Source organism: Lissotriton helveticus, chromosome 9 (assembly GCF_964261635.1).
Source record: "Lissotriton helveticus chromosome 9, aLisHel1.1, whole genome shotgun sequence".
Taxonomy (NCBI): domain Eukaryota; kingdom Metazoa; phylum Chordata; class Amphibia; order Caudata; family Salamandridae; genus Lissotriton; species Lissotriton helveticus.
Window position 1 is genome coordinate 486,094,257 of NC_136070.1, and position 24,153 is coordinate 486,118,409.

Here is a 24,153-nt window from a genome sequence, read left to right on the forward strand (position 1 = left end):
GGATGCCACCTAGTCATATGGCGATGCATTGTGTAGTTTCCGAAACTGTATTTTTTGTCGGTCCCTCTGGACAGTCTATCTTGACATATAAGGCAAGTTACGTATCTTGCATTTACTTTTTCTGACCTTTGGGAATTTAAAAAAATTGCCAAATGAAGTTTTCTTTCCGGTGAGACGTCCTGGGCTGCTCAGGCAAAAACTGCCTCTCTTCGTGCTCGTCCTCCTGTTCCTCTTCTTCCTCTCCTTGTTGAATTATAACTTGAGCAGGTGGTCCACTCTTCCTTGGATGTGGTGGAGGTGGTGGGGAAGCACCAGCTGAAGCTACTAAAGAAGCCATTGCTCAGTGATCACAAAGGGTCTTTCTCTCACAATGATGAAAGTCAGAGTGAGGAAAGAAGGAGGGATTTTCATCATTTGGGAAAATCAAGAGTTCTCAACCAATCAAAAGTGTTCATTTTAGATTATATGACCTAGTCTTACATCATTAGGAAACCAAAAGTGAAATGAACCAATGAAAAGTGTTATTACCAAGTCACATGACTTGCTGTGTTTACGTTAAGCGCTTTGCAGGGCCTCCCGGTTTGCTTCCAGAAACCTGCGCTTTGCGACTCGCTTCGCGTACCAGTTCGCTAACGTTGTACGTCATATGACGTATCACGCGACAACGTGAAACGTCATGCGGACGGGAGGCGTCACGATGTTGTTTTCTAACGCGGCACTTGCGGTAAAGAAACGTTTACCGGCTCGCGGTCTATTTCGCGGCATCAAGGTCAGCTAACGGGAAGCTTCCCGATTCGCGAAGCGGGAACGAAGAAAAAAAAATATTTAAAAAAAAAATTATTCATAAACATATAAAATATATTTTTGGATTTAAAGAAGAATACATTTTACAGCTACAGATATTAGCTGTTAAAAAACCAATGAAATTCACAGAAAAAACCATAGGTTATAGACCATATATAGTTAGGAATTAGCATTTACAAAACCTTGAAAATTCACTGAAAAAACCATAGGTTATGTTATATAGCTCCTATATATCCTTATATCGTGTTAAGTTAGCATAGGTACATTTTAGGTTTAAACGCCATTTTTCCTTTCTTGCAACTTCTGCACACGACCCTTAATTGTTGACTTAGCTTTCAACCTAGTGGTTTGCCGTGGTGTATGTGAGAATAATATGTTATTGCTCTGATATCAGTTTTGTTTAATAAACCATGTCTGCACGGAGAGTGCTGAAGTTTCAGGAGCAACACGATATGGAATTGTTATGAGGTCTAATCTCCACGCCTTCATAGTCATAACACAAGTGCAGCCTTTGCCAACTTGGGCTTGAGGCGGGATTGATATTGCTTTGCACGAGAATTGTTAACACACTTGATGCGGTGCACATGCAGAGAGAGCTGGTGTATGCTGATGTGATTCCTTCATGCTAGGACACTAAGGTATGGGCCCGCCCTAAAACAACCCAAAGAGACCTTCTTAGCTAATAATATAATATATGTGTTAGGGAGGGTGAGATATAAGTGTTGTTGACTCTTATTCATTACAGCATGTTAACATGCTGTCACCATTCGCTTTTTATGTCTTAGTAACTATGCTGATAATTTTGATATTGATAATAAGTATACTTGTATTATCTAAGATACTGCGCCTGAGAAGACGGCATTAGTAAATAAACATTTCAAATGCACATGTGTCTTCTTTACTCCATGTTCGGGTTTGTAATGATAATATAACAAAAGAGTGTTCATGAGTTCCACGTACCCTGAGGTACTGTAAGTTCATGTTCTGGTTTGTCTAAACATTGGGAGTTTGATATGTCCAATGAGACACTGTAGCTAGCTCGGTAAGGGGTGAGTTGGTTGCTAAGGTAAGTTTTGGGACACCCTAATTTGCCGAGGTTCCACTCCTCTGTGCACAGTTCTGTGTGAGAACAGAAACCCTGCGACATGGCGCCCAACGGTTTCGGTGGTCTTATATCATGACACTCGAGTAGTTTATCGTTCATGCCTTAACCCCTTCACATCCGTTTCCGGAAAACGGGGTGTCGGTGAAACCTACCTATTTTTTGAAATAGGTCTTTATTCAAGCTTGATTCTTTCTTAAACGGTTTCTTTCAATTACTACCCAGTTGTGCTACGAAGTATTCTTTGTGTTTTCTTGTTTCCAGTGTTGTCATGGCGGCGGTGGCTATTGCGCAGCATAGTCGCGTAGCGGTACGCAACCATCTTCAGACGTACCAGGTCCCAGTAGATGGGATGGCTGTGATTTTCGTGGTATGTGCAGATCCGGCGTTTCCTTACGAGTTGTTTTACTCTTGGGTTACGTTTCCGGCTGTGGACGCTAATTCTGGTTTGTTCCACTCCTACACCGCCTCGGATGTCCCGGCTGAATATACGCCGTACAGGGCATTGGAAATACCTATTGATCATTGGCAGCATCGAGTTTGGTTTGATGGCGCCCTCCCCCACTCTTTGTCCGCAGCGAGGTTAGGTCCGCTCTCAATTCCAGGTACGAATTGGCCTGCGTTGGGTGGCTTTACCCCGCACCCGAATCACGGGGCTTGTACCCTAGCAGAAATTCGCAGGCTACATGTTGTTTCCATTTCCGTGATTCGTGCTTTAGTGCAATACATCGGTCGACATCTTCCTGGTGGTCCCCAGGGGGGTGCGGCCGCTCCCGTGGATCGAGGCGGAATGCGTCTCAATCCAGTGATGGTTAATTCGGTTTTTGGTGCGCGTCCAGTTGACAACGATGACTTCCCATTCTGGCTAGCAGAGAAGTTTGATCAACTGGAGGCGGTTTTTCCGAATTCTACTCCTGCTGATAAACATAGAATGTTAACGATTACTCTACCGAAGGATATAACTCCTGAACTTGTTGACTGTGAAAGCTGGGGAAAAACATTTGCGGCAGTTTATACAAGGTGCTTTGGCACCCCGTCTATGACTGCCCTGCCTGAAATAATTAGGCGTGTTCAGAATGATCACGGTCCAGAGGCAGCGGTTGAATTGGGTATGCGCCTGTGTGGTTCTTTTGAGATTGTATGTGATCTCATTCTCTCCAATGTTAAAGGAGATGCAGTTAACTTTCAGGTGTCGAATGCTTTGGCTGCTCTGCCCGATGCCGACAAACCCCGCCAGTTAGCAAAGATTGTGGTGGCCGCTTATAAGACAATTGGCCGCACAAGTAGAGGTCTGAAATATTTTCCAGTAAAGGAGAGAAAACAACCTCAGGGACAATCTGCAGTGACAGATGTCCAGCCCAAGTCCAAAAAACAAAATTGGCCTAAGAAACAGACACAGGGGAAGAAGAATACACAGACTCAGGATTCTTTTCCTGCAGTACAAGCACCTGCGCCGACAGAAAAAGTTTATGATTTGGGCGATCGCGCGATGATTAAATCACCTGATCGATTTCAGGGTTCTGATCAACGCTCTCCTCATTCCTTTCAGGAAACATCGGCCCCGAAGACCGGTGGAGGAGGAGGGGGTGGACGTGGACGTGGTGGCCAACAAGGACGTGGTCAGTCCCGCCAGACGGACGGCGCAGTGAAGCAGGAAGATTCTACGCCTAAGCGTCCGCAGTTTGCGAAAAAGAAAGTTGCAGCCTTAACAGCGCATAGATATGCCACAGATAGTGAGAACGCGGCTTCGGAATCTGCCGTGGGCTCTGACCTTGCTGGACAGCGCCGCGGAGATTACCATAGTCAGAGAGGCGCTCCGTCCACTACTGAAGGTGACAGCGACTGATGTGTTTGTTGTCATAGAAACAGCCGATACGAGATTAGCTCCCCCTGAAAGACTTTTTGAAATTGTCCTGTTAATTGAAGGTGACATACAGCGTACGGTCAGAGGGGTATTTTGGGAGAACATGTCGTCTACGTACGACATTTTGCTTTCTGAGGCTGACTGGCCCCCACCTTTTATGCTCGCAGCGCCGCGAGGGGAGGAGGTAATCCTTCCCAGTTTCGCGCACACTGTCTCCACTGAGCATGCGCAGCATTTTGCAGAAGAGTGGGCTCGGGCTCTTGCACCGGCTCTCTACCGCAACCAATGTGGTTGGGACAAATTGTCCCCTTGCCACGAAATTCCTTTGCGGTCTGAGCCGCAGCCTCAGCCTCAATATCCCATACGACGTGAAGCTAAAGCAGCCGTCGCGGAAATCCTTGAACAATTGGAATATCAGGGAGTTATTGAAACGTGTGTGTCACAAATGAATAATCCCCTTTTTACGGTGACCAAACCTGACGGATCATATCGTTTGGTATTGGATTACCGGCATTTGAACTCGCATTGCCGTAACTGTGCAGTACAGAATACTCACGGCTCTGCGTTAGTGGATAGTCTAGTGCGTAAGCGTTTCAAGACAACGCTTGACATTTCCAATGGTTTTTATGCCCACAGACTGGATGGCTTTAGCTCCCAATGGACAAGTTTTACGTCCGCTGGTGTGCAAAAATGCTTCTGGCGACTCCCTATGGGCTACAAAAATAGTCCTGGAGTGTTCACCTCCAGAATAGTCACTCTATTGGAGGGTATCGATCCCGATGCATGTTCTTATGTGGATGACATTTATCTCACAGACGACGAGATTTGGATGCATCTGTGTCGAGTGAATTCCATAATTTGTACCTTTGCTGATATGGGTTACAAATTTAATTTTGCAAAATCGCACATTGCAGAACACACAGTGTTGTTCCTCGGCTATGAGCTGAACAATGAAGGTAGAGGTTTGGCTCCTCACTTCTTGGAGAAATGCGCACAATTGCGCGCTCCTACAACACTGAAAAAATTACAGTCTTTGCTGGGCTTTTTGAATTTCGGCAGAACTTACATTCCGGAATATGCCCAGCGTATCAAGCCGTTGTATGCTTTGATACAACCAACTTTCTCAAAATCATGCTGGCTGCCTGAGCATTCAGCCATTTTGCAATCCTTGCAGGCTGATCTGCTCGCTTCTAAATATTTACTGACTCGTGATAACCACACCAACCTGGTAATAAGAATAATTCCTGGGACGGTGGGTTTCACATACCTCACTTTTAATGAAGGTGACACAGTACCTATTGCTTACAAGTCGCACTTGTACACTTCGGCTGAGTTGCGGTTTCCCACAGTGGAAAAGGTTTTAACTGCTGTACAGATGGCAATTCTTAAGGAACGAGCACTGTCTCAGGGGAAACGCATGCTAGTGGTAACACCCTGTCCTCATTTGGAGGCAGTCACGAAAGCCAGTGTACCAAATTCAAAAGCTTTGCACCCTCGGTGGATTCAGTGGGCTGCGTCATTGTCATCCACGGATGTCATGTTTATTTTTGACGCCTCCTTACGGTCGCAAGAGTACTTGCAGTATGAGTTCGTTCATCCTGCTCCTCTGGCTATGCGACCTTTGGAGGACTTCCATTGCATCATTTACACTGATGGGTCGGCGCAGGTTGCGCATGGCTCTAAACATGCCTTCCATACATCCAGTCATTCTTCAATATGTAAAACGTATTTAAACTTTACAAAAACACACAGACACTAGATGATGTCATCAGTGATGTCATTTGAGATGTCATCAGTGATGTCATCAGTGATGTCACTGACCATGTCATGAATGATGTAATATGTGACATCATCAGCAGTGGATTGCGGGTGCGCGATATATAGTTAGTGCAACTAACTATATATGGAATTTCAATGGTTTTGTGTGAGTAAAATAAGGTTTTCTAAATGCTAATTCCTAACTATATATGGTCTATAACCTATGGTTTTTTCAGTGAATTTTCAAGGTTTTGTAAATGCTAATTCCTAACTATATATGGTCTATAACCTATGGTTTTTTCTGTGAATATATATATATATATATCTATATCTATATCACAGGCCACACAACCAGACCATGGTGATACTACTCCCCTCCCCTTTTTTGATATGAGGAAATATCAAGTAAAAAAAACTTTCTTAAAGACTGTAATCACATTCAGTTTGTTTATTAAGTCAAACTCACAAATTAAAAAAATATTATTTTGTCACTTGTATCATGTTTGAACAAGAACAACAACCGGTTATCACGGGAAGTATGTTTTCTATGTCTATTGTAAACTAAAATGTCATGTTTGACGCTACATTGCTTTAAATACGTGTAAAGCCCACCGAAGGTCATGTGACCAAGACTCCGGAAGGAGATGAAACGCTTCGTATTTTGTGCCCGTTAATAGATCTATGTGATTAACTGCAACCCGGCATGGCTCGTCTCCTTCATCCAAGCCATAGGTGATAGGAATTCAGGATATATATATATATACACGTTGCGATGTTACAGAACTTTTCACCTAACTATAACGTTACTTTGACATTTGGGTTTTTTCAGTAAATTGCCAGTGTTTTTTTAAACATAAAGTAATATTTAATTACCATACATAAATCCAACTCTGCCTGCGCCCAGGCCCTGCAATCAACACCCCGCATGCAGCCAACCCACAGTCCCGCATAACCTTCGGCTGTGCACAGTGAGGGGTTGGCCACAGGGCCTGTGGCCACCCCCCAGAGCCAGCAGTCAAACACTGCACAGGGCCTGGCCCTGGGGACCCCAGGGGTGTTTGTTACAGAGAAGGTGGGGGGGCCACGTCGCACCCCTCCCTAACCCATTATGGTCCTAGGGACCCCATCCCCAGGGCCATCTATATGTTAAACGGGAGGCCACCCTTCTGGGGCTTTGTTAGGTCCTAGGAACCCCACCATTAAAATTAAAAGGGGTGGGGTCCACTTGGCTGCCATCTTGAGCCTTGTTAACCTCTGGGAACTACATCACCCAGGGCCACTATTAAAATTAAAGGGGAGGGGGCCCAATGGCCACCTTCCTCGAGCCTTGTAAGGCCCCCTGAGGCCCACCTTTGTGAAAGATGAGTTTCCTGGTGCCCACCCGGTGCAGTGTACATAGACTCTTTGGGGGCTGCGGGCGCCCCATGGCCCCAGAGACCCCAGCCAGCTCCCTGCATACAGACGGAGCCGACATTGCTCCGAACTGCAGGGAACAGCTCCTAATGCTGCTCCTTCTGGGCAGGAGCAATATTTATATCTGTTTCCTTGCCTGCTTCAGTGAGGGAAGGGAAACCGATGAAAAGTCGGCTCCCAGATGGCAGGAGTATTTTCGAAGCTCCTGACCGCTGGGAATGGACATGGTGTTTGCTCCCACTTGGTGGGAATTTTGAAAATGCTCCCTCAAAGTGAGAGCAAACAAAAGCTTTCTTGTCCATGCCACCAAGGGCAGTGAAACTGCTAAGTCACAGGGTTGGACTCCCCAAGATATAGCATCTGAGCTGGCACTGGGGGATGGGGTCCTTGGGTCCATCAATAGCTCAGGGAGGCTGGGCCCCATGCTCGTATTCCCTTCAGTTTCTGGCCCCAGGGGGCGCTCCCTGCAGTCCTTAGAGGCTAAGGGATGGGGTACTAAGCCGGGTGGTGGGGTCTATAGGGCGAAAATCAGCCTGAGGAGGAGGTCCAGGCATGCCCCACCTTTCCCCAAATGGCATGAGTGCGAGTTATAGTTACCTTAGGGCATGAGTTCCACTTAGTTGAGATAACAATAACTATAACTGCTGAATCTCTATGGTTTTGTTTGTGTAAAATCTGAAACTAACTATAATGTCCCTGTAACCTTTGTTTTTGGTGAAGTTCTAAGGTTTTAAAAAAAATTGTTTTCTAACTATGATGTCCCAGTAACCTTTGTTTTTATTTAGTGTATTTTTAGGTTTTTTAATGCTATTTCCTAACTTTAACATCCCTGTAACATGGGTGTGTGGGTGGGTGTGTGTGCTGTTGTGTGGGTGTGTAAGTGGGTATGTGGTGGGTGTGTGACTGGCTGTATATGTCTGTGAGTGGTTGTGTGATTGGCTGTGTGAGTGGTTTTGTGGGTCTGTGAGTAGGTGTGTGAGAAGCTGTATGGCTATGAGAGTAGTTGTGTGGGTGTGTAAGTGGGTCTGTGAGTTTATGTGTGAATATTTTTGCGGGTCTGTGATTGGGTGTGTGGGTATGTAGGAGGTAGTATATGTGTGTGAGTGGGAGTGAGTGTGTGAAGGGGTGTGAGTATGTGAGTCGGTGTATGTGTTGAAACTGGGGTGAGGGAGAACTCAAGTAGATCCGTGGATCCCCATGCGCTAAAAAACTAAAAGTTTTGACAATTTTATGCCCTTCATGAGTCCCTCACAGGCCCCCTCAATTAGTCCTATGGGGTCAGAGTACCTCTACCCTGACCCCTTCTATCACTTTTCCTTTTTTTTTTGGCAGGGAACCGAGTCCTGATGAACAAAATGTCGGCTGAAACCATCCTCTCAGGTTGTGGCCAGCCAATCATAGAATTGCTGTTGGCGCGTGGATCTATGAATCCACCTGGATCAATGGAGGATCTGTGATTCATCCAGGTCTCTAGATATACATAATCTGTTTAATTTACTAACGCCAAAACTACTAAACAGATTTACACCACATTACCAAAAGCACTCTTTCTGGACTAAAATCTAGCTTTCTGGCAAATTTGGTGCAATTCTGTTCAGTGTTTCGGGTTTTAGTTATGTCTAAAATCCTATGGAAAATTACATGGGCAAATGTGTTTTAGGACCCCCCTTTTTCATGGCCCCCCACTTGACAGATCACCTCAAAACTTTGCAGACAGCAGCTGGAGTGACAGGCAAACTAATTTTGAAACATTTGTGAAGATTCGACAAATTGCGCCAAAGTTATCAGCAAAACAAAATACGCTTTTCCTATGGAAACTAGGTCCTATTTATTACTACCTATTGGCGACCACCAGTAGGTAATATATATGTGTGTGTGTGTATATATATATATATATATATATATATATATATATATATATATATATATATATATTACCTAGAGGGAGTAGGACAGAGAGAGAGGGAGCTAGAGGGAGTAAGCCAGAGAGAGAGGGAGCTAGAAGGAGTAGAGAGGGAGCTAGAGGGAGCAAGACAGAGAGAGGGAGCTAGAGGGAGTAAGACAGAGGGAGAGGGAGCTAGAGGGAGTAAGACAGAGACAGAGGGAGCTTGGGGGAGTAAGACAGAGAGAGAGGGAACCAGAGGGAGCTAGAGGGACTAAGACAGAGAGAGGGAGCTAGAGGGAGCTAGACAGAGAGAGGGAGCTAGAGGGAGTAAGACAGTACCTAGCGCCGTACATTTCCGACAGAGGTGGTCCATGCGGTAAGTCGTGAGGGGGGTGACACCATGTGTTACCCGCACCGGGTGACACCAACCCCAGTGACGCCACTGGGTGATGAGCAAATATATTTCTCAATGGTACAGGTCCAACAAACTAGAAAAATAAAAGGCAGTGTATATGTCAGTTGTTGTATATAAATAAGTATACATAAGACACAATGATTGTGTGAGTGACTGTATGGCTAACTGTATACTTGTAATAATGATTTTATAATTCACTAAGTATGACTAACTATCTAAATGAATAGAAGAAGTGGTGTTTGTATAAGTGTTTTGCTAAGTAAATATGTAAGTATGATCCATTGTTTGCATAAGTGAGTAGGATGACTTCATATATGAATAGGATGCGTGCTGTTGTTTAATGTCGATATAGATGTATAAGTATTTTTGATAGTGTTCTATTGTTCATTGACAGCATGTATGAGTGAATCCATAGGTAAGTGATTAGATGTGTGTATACATCTATGAATCACTGAGTGGATTTTTAGATACTTGTATTGCTGTGACAATGGATTTAAATATGATACTCTGTATTTTACAAAGAGTGATGAAAAATTGTAATAGTGTATGAAAAGGGGTATGTGATTGTCACGTGGATGATGTCATCAGTGATGTCATTTGAGATGTCATCAGTGATGTCACTGACCATGTCATGAATGATCTAATATGTGACATCATCAGCAGTGGATTGCGGGTGCGCGAAATATAGTTAGTACAACTAACTATATAGGAGCAATTTCAATGGTTTTGTATGAGAAAAATGTCCAGCTAACTATAACACCACTAAAACTTATAGTTTTTTGAGTGAATTTCAAAGGTTTTTTAAAAGCTAATTCCTAACTATATAACTCCTGAAACCTATGGTTTTTTTCAGTGAATATATATATATATATATATCGACGCTCCGTACCTCTGCCAGTGGCGTCCGCACTCATTCACCGGTGTTCGTGGTCCTGCGGCAGCAGAACCGCTATAATCTCACGCTCCCACTTCAAAAGTAAAGAACCAGCACTCTTGTTGAGTTAATCTCAATTGTGGATTTATTCGCGCACAAAAATTAAACAACAAACGCATTTCAGCGTGAGCCTTTGTCAGTGTCCACAGGCGCCGTTACCTTAACCTTATTTATGTTACAATCAGTGGCTTAAAAAAGTGTAGAAGGACAACCATGTTAACTCATCCATGGGGGCTATCTTTAACTGTGCAAATTCTCGGTTCAATCATAGACCTTGTATTAATTCATCATACAAAAAATCTTGTGCGTGTATTTACAGGCGGGTAATTCATTAACAGTACATTTTAATAATATCAAAATCAGTTGTTGTTGTTTGTAATCAGCTTTAGCATTTAACCAATCTTGGACAGCGGACATATCCCCCAAAATCAGGAACTAAGAGCAATATATCAAATCATCATGCATGTAATATTACTTTTGATTATCAGAATGCAGAGTGCGTTTTTGAAAATAATTACTTGACAGTCAAAATTGCGTAAATGCAATATTATACCATATTGGTATCTTGTCCTTAGTTATTCATGCGTGTATCACACTCTCTATATTCACACTTTGCTTAAAAAAACTTTATTGAGACCTGGATGGGCATTGATTCATCATATGGTATGTCATCACTTTATATAATACTGTCCTAAAACCGATATTCTTGACACTATGTACACCTGTCGCCACCCATTAGACAAATCACCTTTTGTTGTCCTTCTCTATACCTGCCTGAAAGCTTCTCTCTTCTAATAGCTAAGAATTATAGATGCACAGCTAATTCCTCTCCACTGTTGAGGCCTTTGGATGATTTATATTGTAGATCAATTATAAATCGTGATTCTAATCGCCTAAGTTGTTTCTCCCGTTCATCTCCCCTACTGTCTTTCGGTTCATGGTCCAAACAGAAATATTGTAGGAGGGCCCTATTGCTACTGGTGTGCAACTGGATATTCAAAGCACAGTCCATCAAGCAAAGAAAAAGGTTCTGGAACATATTAGAGCCATCAATAATCGAGGTAGTACCTATCCAGTGGCAAGACATTTTGCAGAATTCCATGAATGCAGAGGAGATTCGTTGAAATTCTTCTGCATCAACCAGGTGCAGAAAAGTGAGAATTTTAAGGCAAATGGAGTCTAGATATACAGACGACCTCCGCACCAGAATCTCGACAAGATTCAACACAGAACAGTGTGCTCCAGGTATTCCGGTAGTTTGATTGGGGTTTCATTTTACTATAATTATTTTTGCACTTTCTTCACATGGATGCACTACTGCACTTTCTATTAGAGGTGACACGGTGTTGTTCGCTTACGAACTACAATACACATGAATATAAAACAGGGGGGACTATTGATATTAATGAAAATTGAGGGAGATTAAATTCAAGTGCCAATTTTATTCATTGATGCTGCTGTTATAGTAATTAAATCAAACTGGAGAATTTAATTAGTCAGCCTATTCAAGGCTTGATTTTTGGAGAAGTCTCTTCATGAAGTTGAGATAAAAAAGGTTTTAGACATGACAAACATGCATGTTTTATATAAGCTATACAGCAGTAAGGGAATGGAATGTACATTTAATGAAGAATAGCATCACTGAAGGATTACATGCATTCTTGAAACTCATTGTGATATTTTTTTTTTAATGCACGTGCTTTAGAATTAAGGTGAGTAAGTATATGGATTACAAGTCAATTATGGATTTGAATTCTGAAAGTTGATTTTGTAAAGTGTGCACGGTCATATATTTATTGGGATGTGGTTCACTGACAGAATATCGATTCCCAAAATATCCCCATACAAAAATATCGATGCAAAGATATTGATGTCAAAAATATCAACATCCTATATTTAAAATTGTAAGTACAAAAATATCGAAACAAAAATATCGCTGTAAAAAATATAGATGTACAAAATATAGATGTTTTTATTTAAATTAAAAGTTATGTTAAATATATTAACTAATACAATTAACTTAAAAACAATATTTAGATTTAATATACATTTTAACAAATATAATAAACTATGTTTAATAAAAAAATGTAAACATTCATATATAAAATATATATATATATCTAATGCCTTTAAAACAATTAATAAACTATACATTTTAATTTATTTTATACTTTTGTAAATATATCAAAATTTACAAATAAATATATATATTAACATACACTTATAAAATAAAATCGAATAAAAACAATTATATTATAATTTAAAACATTAAAATATTTAATAGTCTCTAAAATTACATTTTGCACTCCATTGAGTGCAGCAGTAGGGAAAGTGTTGGATAGCAGAGGGGTAAAACTTACTAATCACACTCTGGTGAGTGCAACGAGGACCAGGAGGCCGTGAAAATGGCCACGCCCACTGGGGCAGGTTCTTTAAATATCACGTGCGCAAGTAATGCTGCTTTGCTGTTCACCGCACCAGCGCCACTGAAGAAAGGAAGTGTTGTTCCTGAAACGCGTTTGGCCATTTAATGAAGTGTGCCAGTTATGCTGAGACTCTGTTTGCAAGCTGCTGAATGGTAATAAAACGAACGATATCATCTGCCTGTGGCTTCTCTCCTTGGGGCTAACCTTGTGTAATTGATATTTAGCGGCTTTGCCAGCCGCGGAGAGACGCCCACTGCTGGTTTGCGGGCCCTGCTGAAACTGACGAGGAATCGGCATTTGGGGAGGCAGGCTGTTCGTGTTTTGGCAGTTGTAATGCAGGACAGAATTGCACAGCAGAGACTGTCACTAACCCACTGGGGTATTAACATTGCAGATTTGAGTGTGCACAAAGCAGACCCACATGGGTAAAACCTTGACGGACTACGAGGACCAGGAGGCCGTGAAAATGGCCACGCCCACTGGGGCAGGTTCTTTAAATATCACGTGCGCAAGTAATGCTGCTTTGCTGTTCACCGCACCAGCGCCACTGAAGAAAGGAAGTGTTGTTCCTGAAACGCGTTTGGCCATTTAATGAAGTGTGCCAGTTATGCTGAGACTCTGTTTGCAAGCTGCTGAATGGTAATAAAACGAACGATATCATCTGCCTGTGGCTTCTCTCCTTGGGGCTAACCTTGTGTAATTGATATTTAGCGGCTTTGCCAGCCGCGGAGAGACGCCCACTGCTGGTTTGCGGGCCCTGCTGAAACTGACGAGGAATCGGCATTTGGGGAGGCAGGCTGTTCGTGTTTTGGCAGTTGTAAAGCAGGACAGAATTGCACAGCAGAGACTGTCACTAACCCACTGGGGTATTAACATTGCAGATTTGAGTGTGCACAAAGCAGACCCACATGGGTAAAACCTTGACGGACTACGAGGACCAGGAGGCCGTGAAAATGGCCACGCCCACTGGGGCAGGTTCTTTAAATATCACGTGCGCAAGTAATGCTGCTTTGCTGTTCACCGCACCAGCGCCACTGAAGAAAGGAAGTGTTGTTCCTGAAACGCGTTTGGCCATTTAATGAAGTGTGCCAGTTATGCTGAGACTCTGTTTGCAAGCTGCTGAATGGTAATAAAACGAACGATATCATCTGCCTGTGGCTTCTCTCCTTGGGGCTAACCTTGTGTAATTGATATTTAGCGGCTTTGCCAGCCACGGAGAGACGACCACTGCTGGTTTGCGGGCCCTGCTGAAACTGACGAGGAATCGGCATTTGGGGAGGCAGGCTGTTCGTGTTTTGGCAGTTGTAAAGCAGGACAGAATTGCACAGCAGAGACTGTCACTAACCCACTGGGGTATTAACATTGCAGATTTGAGTGTGCACAAAGCAGACCCACATGGGTAAAACCTTGACGGACTACGAGGACCAGGAGGCCGTGAAAATGGCCACGCCCACTGGGGCAGGTTCTTTAAATATCACGTGCGCAAGTAATGCTGCTTTGCTGTTCACCGCACCAGCGCCACTGAAGAAAGGAAGTGTTGTTCCTGAAACGCGTTTGGCCATTTAATGAAGTGTGCCAGTTATGCTGAGACTCTGTTTGCAAGCTGCTGAATGGTAATAAAACGAACGATATCATCTGCCTGTGGCTTCTCTCCTTGGGGCTAACCTTGTGTAATTGATATTTAGCGGCTTTGCCAGCCGCGGAGAGACGCCCACTGCTGGTTTGCGGGCCCTGCTGAAACTGACGAGGAATCGGCATTTGGGGAGGCAGGCTGTTCGTGTTTTGGCAGTTGTAAAGCAGGACAGAATTGCACAGCAGAGACTGTCACTAACCCACTGGGGTATTAACATTGCAGATTTGAGTGTGCACAAAGCAGACCCACATGGGTAAAACCTTGACGGACTACGAGGACCAGGAGGCCGTGAAAATGGCCACGCCCACTGGGGCAGGTTCTTTAAATATCACGTGCGCAAGTAATGCTGCTTTGCTGTTCACCGCACCAGCGCCACTGAAGAAAGGAAGTGTTGTTCCTGAAACGCGTTTGGCCATTTAATGAAGTGTGCCAGTTATGCTGAGACTCTGTTTGCAAGCTGCTGAATGGTAATAAAACGAACAATATCATCTGCCTGTGGCTTCTCTTCTTGGGGCTAACCTTGTGTAATTAATATATATATATATATATACATATCTAATGCCTTTAAAACAATTAATAAACTATACATTTTAATTTATTTTATACTTTTGTAAATATATCAAAATTTACAAATAAATATATATATTAACATACACTTATAAAATAAAATCGAATAAAAACAATTATATTATAATTTAAAACATTAAAATATTTAATAGTCTCTAAAATTACATTTTGCACTCCATTGAGTGCAGCAGTAGGGAAAGTGTTGGATAGCAGAGGGGTAAAACTTACTAATCACACTCTGGTGAGTGCAACAGTGGGGAAAGTGTTGGATAGCGGAGGGGTACAATGTAATATTCCCACTCCAATGGGTGCAATAGTAGGGAAAATGTTGGATAGCGGAGGCGTAAAAATTACTATTCCCACTCCAGTGAGTGCAACAGTAGGGAAAGTGTTGGATAGCGGAGGGGTAAAACTTAATATTCCCACTCCAGTGAGTGCAACAGTAGAGAAAATGTTGGATAGCGGAGGGGGAAAAATTACTATTCCCATTCCAGTGGGTGCAACAGTAGGGAAAGTGACGGATAGCGGAGAGGTAAAAATTACTGTTCCCACTCCAGTGGGTGAACAGTAGGAAAGTGTTGGATAGTGGATGGGTAAAAATTAGTATTTCCTATCCAGTGGATGCAACAGTAGAAAAAGTGTTGGATAGCGGAGGGGTGCAAACTACTATTCCCACTCCAGTGAGTGCAACAGTAGGAAAAGTGTTGGCTAGCGGAGGGGTAAAAATTACTATTCCCATTCCAATTTGTGCAACAGTAGGGTAAGTGTTGGATAGCAGAGGGGTAAAAATTTATATTTCCACTGGAGTCAGTTCAAAATTAAAAACAAACAAATTAACAACAACACAAAAGAGTTCAGAACAAAAAAAAAACATATAAAAAAGTTTTAAGTATTACAAAAGATAAAAACAGATTTGAATGTTAAAAAGAGCTAACAAATACCCAGAAATATTATTTAAAAAATTCAAAAATAATTTTAAAACAAAAAGCTATTTTTAATAGACGATATTTTATAAAAAAACATTATTTATTACATACATGTAATATTTTTTATTTTGTACCCTATAACACCACTCAATTCACAACCCACCTTTATTTTTTTTTAATGTACCTCCATAATTAACATAATTATAAATTAAGCAAATATTATTAATTTAAAAAAATTTAAAACAAATAAATATTAACTTACTCCCTAAACCTTTCCCCTATAAAACCAAAACACACACACAAATAACAATAAACACTTACCATAAATATGTATCAATTGATAAAGTAATAATAATAATCAACTAATTATTAATTAAACATAAATTACTTTCCACCTCTACCCCAATAAACACCACATCCCACACCTAAAAATCACTATACAATTTCCATAATGAATTTTACATTAATAAATGAATATCAATTAACAACAACGTAACGATCGCCACCGCCGAGCCGGCGACCGTTACGCCATCGTAATGAGAAATACCCCCGCCATATTGTGATGGTGGTGGGTCTCGTGGCAGACGCAAAGTCCGTCCACCGCTTTTCCGCCGGTCAGCAATCGTTACGATTGCCGGCCGGGTGGAGCTGGGCCAGTAATATAGTGGCGGTGCCTAGCAGGCACCGCCAGCCATATTATGATGTGGGTGGGGAACAGTCTTTCCATGGCAGAGATGCCGCCATGGGAAGGCTGGCAGGGATTGGCTTTGGGGGCCCGTTGCTGGCCCCTGGTGGGTGGGGGGTGTGGGTGTACTGGGGGTACACATGGTACCCCCCGCAGGTCACTGCACCAGGTGGCAGGCACCGCGTGGTGCCTGCCACATGGTGCAGGGAAATGCTGTGCATGCCCTTTTACCATTGCGGACGGTGCTACAGCCAGCAGCATCGTCCGCAATGGTAAAAGAGCAGGATGCGCCAGCCAAGATGGCATGGGCCAGTGGGACAGCCGCACGTCTGGCAGTCGGTCCCATCACTGTTATGGTGGCGGGCACAATTACCATAATTAATTACAAATTAATTCATTATAAATAATTTAGAACCAATTAATAAATATTTAATAATAAAAAACTCAGACAATTAACACTATAAACTATAAATTAAATAAATATTAATACATTACAAATATAATTACACGTATTATAATTAAATTACTTCCCACCCTATTCCCCTATAAACCCAAAATCCACTCCTAAGAAATAACACAATTAACATAATTACCAATTAATTAATTAATAATAATTAACAGCCAATTGGTTAATAATTAGTAATAAATGAATTCCCACAATTAACACTATAATATATTAATTAAATAAATACTAATGCATAAAACATTATAATTAATTTATTATAATTACATTACTTCCCACCCTATTCCCCTATAAACCCACAATCCGCTCCTAAATAAATGACACAATTATCATAATTGCCAATTCATTCATTAAAAATAATTGACAACTAATTAATAAATAATTAATAATAAATGAAATCCCACAATTAACACTATAAAATCTAAATTAAATAATACTAAAACATAAAAATAATCATTAATTTATAATAATTAAATTACTTCCCACCCTATTCCCCTATAAACCGACAACCCGCTACAGAACTTAAAAACGCAAAGTTTTATTAAGATATAATTAATAACTACAAAAATGTAACACATATATTAAAAAACAAAACAAATTCTTATACAAAAAAATAGATGACATCATTTTAAAATACATACTAATATACATAGCACTAATTAAAACATTGATATATTAAACAACTATATTTTTGCAAATGAGAGTAACAACTTCGATACTTCCCAAAAACTATATTTCTTACCTGCAAGTCAATATTCTTGACCACGATATTCTTCCTGTCGATATTTCTTTATCACGATATTTAAAACTCGATATTTGAGTATGTCTACATTTTAAACTCGATATTCTGTCTGTGCACCGTTTTCTATGCCTGTACGCATGCAATACATCTTGCGATTGCAAAATGGCTGCGACGTTTACAACCATTTGAAAATTAATTGAGATGGCAGTCCACTGTTTATGTACATGCTTCGAAATTCTGCCAATCACAATTTGTTGTTTTTTGAGCTGATATAAAAACACCGAGCGCCCTGATACTACTGGATCTCTCCGCGGCCTTTGATACCGTGTGTCATGAACAACTATTGTCGCGGTTGAGGTCTTTTGGTATCAGGGGCGCAGCACATGCATGGCTTACATCATTCCTGCAGGGCAGGACACAAAGAGTACAGCTGGGGGATCTTCTTTCCACCTCTGCTCCCATCACTTGTGGGGTTCCACAGGGCTCTGCCCTGTCACCCCTACTCTTTAATATTTACTTGCAGCCATTAATTGCACTCCTGAATAGGTTAGACTGCCTAGTATACAACTACGCCGATGACACCCAGATAATCATCCGGCTGGATGATGGCCCGGGAGCGTCTACCAGGTTGCAGGACATACTCAAAGCCACGGTTAATTGGATGGCCGAGAATTCCTTAAAAATCAACCCGGACAAGACGGAAGTGTTGCCTGTTTCCATCACGGGCAACCCCTGGAGCGAGAAATTCTGGCCTGTGGAGCTGGGTGTGCCACCGGAACCGGCGTCTGCAGTCAAAAGTTTGGGCCTGTACGTGGATGATAAACTCTCCATGAAAGAACAAGTCACCACGGTAGTGGGCACCTGTATAGGCCTGATGCGACAACTGAGGAAGATCTCTGCACTACTCTCATTTTCCACCTTGAGACACGTGGTCTCAGCCACAATCCTGGCTAGGCTGGACTATGGAAACTCCCTGTATATCGGTCTACCCCAGCGGTTGCTGGATATGCTACAGGGGGTTATGAACGACGCAGCCCGGCTGATTTACAAGAAACCTAGGACTGCCCACTCTTCCCCTCTGATGCAGGAGCTACATTGGCTCCCGATTCGGCAGAGGGTTGTATTTAAAGGATTGTGTATCGTACATAAGGCGCTGTATGGTAATGCACCAAGATACTTGAAATCCCGCCTGTCCCTATATACACCGAGCAGGACTTTGCGCTCGTCGGACGCTACCCTCTTGTCCCAAACCCGTTTTAAACTGGCTACGGTGGGGGGACGTGCTTTCTCCAACACACTCCCAGCTTTATGGAACAAACTGGCCCCAGAACTAAGGAAGGAATGCAATCTGTTATCCTTCAGGAAAAAGTTAAAAACCGTACTGTTCAAGCAAGCATGGAGTAGCCTCTAGGCGTTGTGTTAAGATCAAGTAAATACCGAACCCCACTACGTAATCTGGACAAACAGCGCTTAGAGACCCCGGTGGTTATGACGCGCTATACAAATTAAATAAATAAATAAAATACATTTCGTCAGTAAGGGTAGCTGGCATTGACAAAGGCCAGGGAGCCGAAACGTGTTTGTCAACTGCAGGTTGCGCGTGAAATTCAAAATAAAATATCAAGAAAGAAGAAGGTTTGAGTGCCCAGAGTCTTTCTGAGAAAAAATATATATATATGTACATTGGTTGCTCACTACGAGTAGCATGTACTGAACTATTATATACAATAAATAAAAAATGCTACAAATCATATTATGATCTTATAATATGCAGTTGTCACATAAACTCTTACCTGCAGTTCAAGAGGTGGATCATTACTTTGAAGGAGTTGTTGTATATCTGTTGATTTTCTATTAAATTCTTCAATGTTTTTTTCTTGGATCTGTAATCCAGACTAAAAAGTAAGAGAGATGTATTATATGTTAGCTCCATTTAAAAAATTTTAGTAAATAAAATTTAAATGATCACTAGAATTGAGATCACATTCAAGTTCAGATGTGTTTGGTCTAGTCCAGGACATACTCAGTTTTACATTTACTTGATGGTTCTAACTTGGACACATCGGGCATAATTATAGATACAAAGAAATGCCAAAATTGTACCTTGTTTCAATTTTGGGGGATATGATTGTGAGGCACAAGTTTTCAGGTGACATTGTGAGATGGAAAATTTGCTTTAATGTGTAATTGGTGCAGTGATATGTGACCGTCTGAGAGCTCATACACACATCCACTTTGGTGAAGAAACCTCTACACTGGTTGATAGCTACGTTCCGCAGCTGTTTTTCAACACAGCAAACCAGTGCTCAAATTCTATATTGTGCTGTATCTCTTTACAAGGCTTCATATATGTTGTTCCAGGACAATGTGGTAGAAGGGGAAGAAATGTGTGCAACCATTAATTACTTAAATACATAAAAATCAATAGCAGATAGTTTCACCTGGACCATTTCCATGTCTTCTTTATTAACACGCAATCAAAGCAGCTATCTTACTCTCGCTTATGTGTACCCACACGTTTGTATCCTGATTCTGGCAGCTCTCTCACCTATGGTGCTAGATGGTGAATGTATGTATTAACTAGCCAACTGGCCTTTCTACGACAAAGATTAATTTACTCCTGAACTTTGTAACTGAGAAGTCTAATCTGGTAACCAAACCAATGCCTCAGCCAAAAAATGCTACATTTCCTAATGTACTTCTGACCCTAGGGCACTTACATGTGACAGGGATGCAATATTTTGACTACAAAAACATTTTACCATAAAAATTCAATTTTCTCAAAAATATTTTTTTTAAAGTGAAAGGGTGTACTCTAGGGGGTCCATTAGGATGGCGGGCGGGCTTTGCCCGCCCGCCACCCTATCGGCAAATGGGACCGCCCGCCTTAAGGGCGGGGGTCCCGGGGGTGCCATTAGGATGTGCCCGCCACAGTGGCGGGCACATCCTGTATTCTCAGCATTGTGGCGGGCGGTGCTCTCTGCATCGCCCGCCACAATGCAAAACATCAGTGAAGGCGTTTGGATATGCAAAGCGGCAGACACCGCGCCTGTCCTCCCCCTGAGCTGCCCTCACCTGGGGGCATCGCAGGGGGCCCCCGCAGCAAACACCGCCTGCCTTTCCGTGGCGGCATTGCCGCCGCGGAAAGGCCCCTGTCAGTCGCCATCGTAATATGGCTGGCGGTGTCCATTGGACACCGCCACCATATTATTCCATTACCGCTGCGGTCGCAAGGCGACCGCGGCAGTAAAGCGGCGGACGGTCTTTCCGTCCGCCGCGCTCCCCCCCACCATCCTGATGCGGTGGGGGGGGGGCATCTGGGCATAGGTGTCGGGCGGATTGCCTCCGCCAGGCCGGCGGTGGCTACCGCCTGCCTGGTGGTGGCAATCCGCCCGACATCATAATGGGCCCCTATGTATCCTTGCATGGCTGTAAATACATAACTTGAGCATTCTCATCTCACTGAGATAGATGATCTTGTGGCAACAGCAATCTGTACCCACGCCCATGAATGTCATGAAAATCCATTCCAAACCTTTACCTTATGGCCTACCTCGAAAAAAACCAGATATACTACTTGTGCATATTTCGTAATTTTTTTAGGATTTATTTAATGTTTTCAGTCTAATTACTGAATATGGGCTTCAGCATACCTACTCTTCCTCTCTGCAATTTTCTTCTCTGGGGAAAATGCTTTTTATGCTTTTTTAGACAGTGGCATAGCTGGGGGGGAGGGCAGTCAGCCGTAGTTGGCACTTTTTGGGGGGGCGAGGGCACTTCACGTGAGGTAAGCAATTTCTCTGTCTGTTTTTAGACACCTTCTAGTGCCCAACAGAAACTACCTTTTATTACATATTTGAAATACATTTCTCCTGATCTTATCTTGCAAGAGACGCAGGCTTCAGAAGGCAAGAAGCTTACATTTTCAGCACATTTGTCTCTACGTATATGCTCAACATCTATTTCAATATCCACCAAGCTTTTCAGTACTCTTTTGTCTCAACTTTGAGATCATTAGATATGACAACACAGAAAATACTCTTGTTCAATGGTTGTCAAGGTTGTACATCAAATATATTGCTCCACCTGTATGCCTCCACCCAAAAGGCAGGACTTTTACATTCCTTACACAAAAGGGTTCAAATAGCCATTCTGTAAAGCGGAATTGCATTCTTCCATCGAACTTAGACAGAAAATGCAGCTACTTAGAATTTACTAAATTATTGATTTTACATTTTATATGCAATAGTGTAAACAACACACGCAAACGTATCAAGCAATTTTACCTCCTACATCATACTCTTGAAAGGCTTTCCTAAAAATGTAAAAACAAGTAAAGCTACATTTGTATCCTTAATATTTTGGTGAAAATGCATCACCTCTTAAGGTATTCCATTGGCATATATCAGAACAAGAGGAAATATTTTTTCTTCTGATTTTGTAATACCTTGGCATTTGGTCATAAACAGATAGTCACAAATCTGGCATTCAATCACAATTCAGAAAAAATGATAAAATAGACAGTACATTAGCTTAGCATATGTTATTTATTAAAGGAATGGCGGTAGAATGGTCAAGATTCACACAAATATAGGAATCTCCCTGGTCTTCTATTCTTTTGTGATCTGTGTATTTTCTGTGTGCCAATCCTACAATCCAAAAGGTCACTAATGATGCAGGTCCTTTACACCTGCAAATAAATCACAACAGAAACTTCTCCCAAATCAATGCTTAAAAGTCAGGTAATGCATCCAAAAATACACATGTCCCACAGACCAATATTTTTCAAAATGTATTATCAAAAAATATAATTTATTTTATAAATAAATGTTTTATATCACAAGTATACATCAAAGATTTTTTTTTAAAACATCAACATTCCACATCAATTGTTAACATGATGAACAGTGAACGTAATATACAGATGAAAAAAAGCAACATAACAGAAAATAGTAAAAATGTGTTAACGCAATAACTTGCTTGTAGCATGGAACTGAGATACTCTATTCCATATCTAGGAGTAGGCCTATTTGGACTATTGGCAAATGAATTAACTGTGCCTCGTGCCCTGGATTGAAAGCATCCTCCACTATATTGTTATTGTTATTAGACATTTATATCGCGCACGGATACTCAAGAGGGACGCTGCAACATTCTGAATCAGCTTCCTATACTATTTAGAAAACCTGTGCTTAACGCATATTGGTACAGAGCCCCCTGCACTATATAACCAGCCACAGTGCATGATACACAGATGGCTTGCGGCCACTGAATAATTTGTTCTTTCAGCGCCCTGATGAAGGATTGTTTTGTGTACATTTCACTTCCGAAACGCGCGTCAGTGCATTTCTCTAGCTTTTTCTTGTTTTATATGTATTTAGTTTAGTGTATTTGTATTGAAATTTTGTGTATGTATGTAATTGTGTATCTTCACAGTTGCTGTTTTGTCTGTTCATTTGCGTTAACAAATTTCTACTGTTTTCTGTTAAGTTGCTTTTTTTGATGTGTATATTACGTTCACTGTTCATCATGTTAATAGGGCTCCTTAAAAATTGATGTACAATGTTGATGTTTTAAAAAAAACATTCTTTGATGTATACTTGTGATATCAAAAATTAATTTATAAAATGATTTATATATTTTGATAATACATTTTAAAAAATATTGGTCTGTAGGACGTGTATTTTTGGATGCATTACCTGCCTTTTAAGTATTGATTTGGGAGAAGTGTCTTTTGTGATTTCTTGTGTTTTCCCTGCTTTCTTCTCCTCATTATCTCCATTACCAGGGACCCTCTTGTGTTTTCTCCGCCTGGCATGCTTTAACATCTAGCAAAGAAAAATATCCAGTATTATTGTTAGTCATCTTACATTGTGGTTAGTTAGCCTATGTGTCCCTTCTAAGATGACTACTCTCCCTGCTATTTATTGTGTGGTCTACCTCCACATTCTCTGTGGGAATATTTCTCCAATTCAGTTATACTTTTGTGCTTCTTTAGTGTTCGCCAGGGAGGGTCTGTGGTAGATTGGTTAAATTCTTCTTGTTTGTGCAGCTAAATGTAAATGTAAACATGTGTTAACCATGAAATGAGAACATGTTCTACCATGACCCAAACAACCTCTGATCATAACACCAAACAGAAATATTGATATATTGGTTTTCATTGTCATTAATGATTGAGTAATTCTGATTAAGTTGCATACCATTTACTCAAGTGTGTAATTCTATCACTAGTTTGCTGAGCACACTTGAGAACTTGAGATTGTTCAGTAAACGTAGGCAATTAATAATAGCTTAATTACCTCAAGCTTTGCAAAATCCTCCTTAGATAAGTGTTGGTCTTTGTCCCCTGAGAGCTGCAGTTGAGCCCACTGATCGATGTTATCAGCTAACTTCAGAAGTTGATCCCACAGCACCAATGCTCGTTCTAGATTTTCACAACTGTTCTCCATCTTCTCATTTATCTATAAATGGATATAATATGAGACAGTTATATTTGTGTCATAAAACACATTACTTGCAGTAACATATTTTGA

General features: G+C 41.5%; 1 protein-coding gene across 1 annotated transcript in view; it reads right to left on the bottom strand.

The window, feature by feature from the left end:
• The window catches only part of SYNE2 (spectrin repeat containing nuclear envelope protein 2), a 1,843,566-nt gene that overhangs the window by 1,311,782 nt on the left and 507,631 nt on the right, over window positions 1–24,153 (bottom strand). Inside the window, exons 34-35 of the mRNA XM_078660317.1 lie at window positions 23,920–24,081; window positions 19,411–19,512 (exon numbers count right to left, since the gene is read on the bottom strand). Coding sequence (XP_078516443.1) covers window positions 19,411–19,512; window positions 23,920–24,081 — 264 coding nt within the window. The remainder of the gene's footprint in view (window positions 1–19,410; window positions 19,513–23,919; window positions 24,082–24,153) is intronic.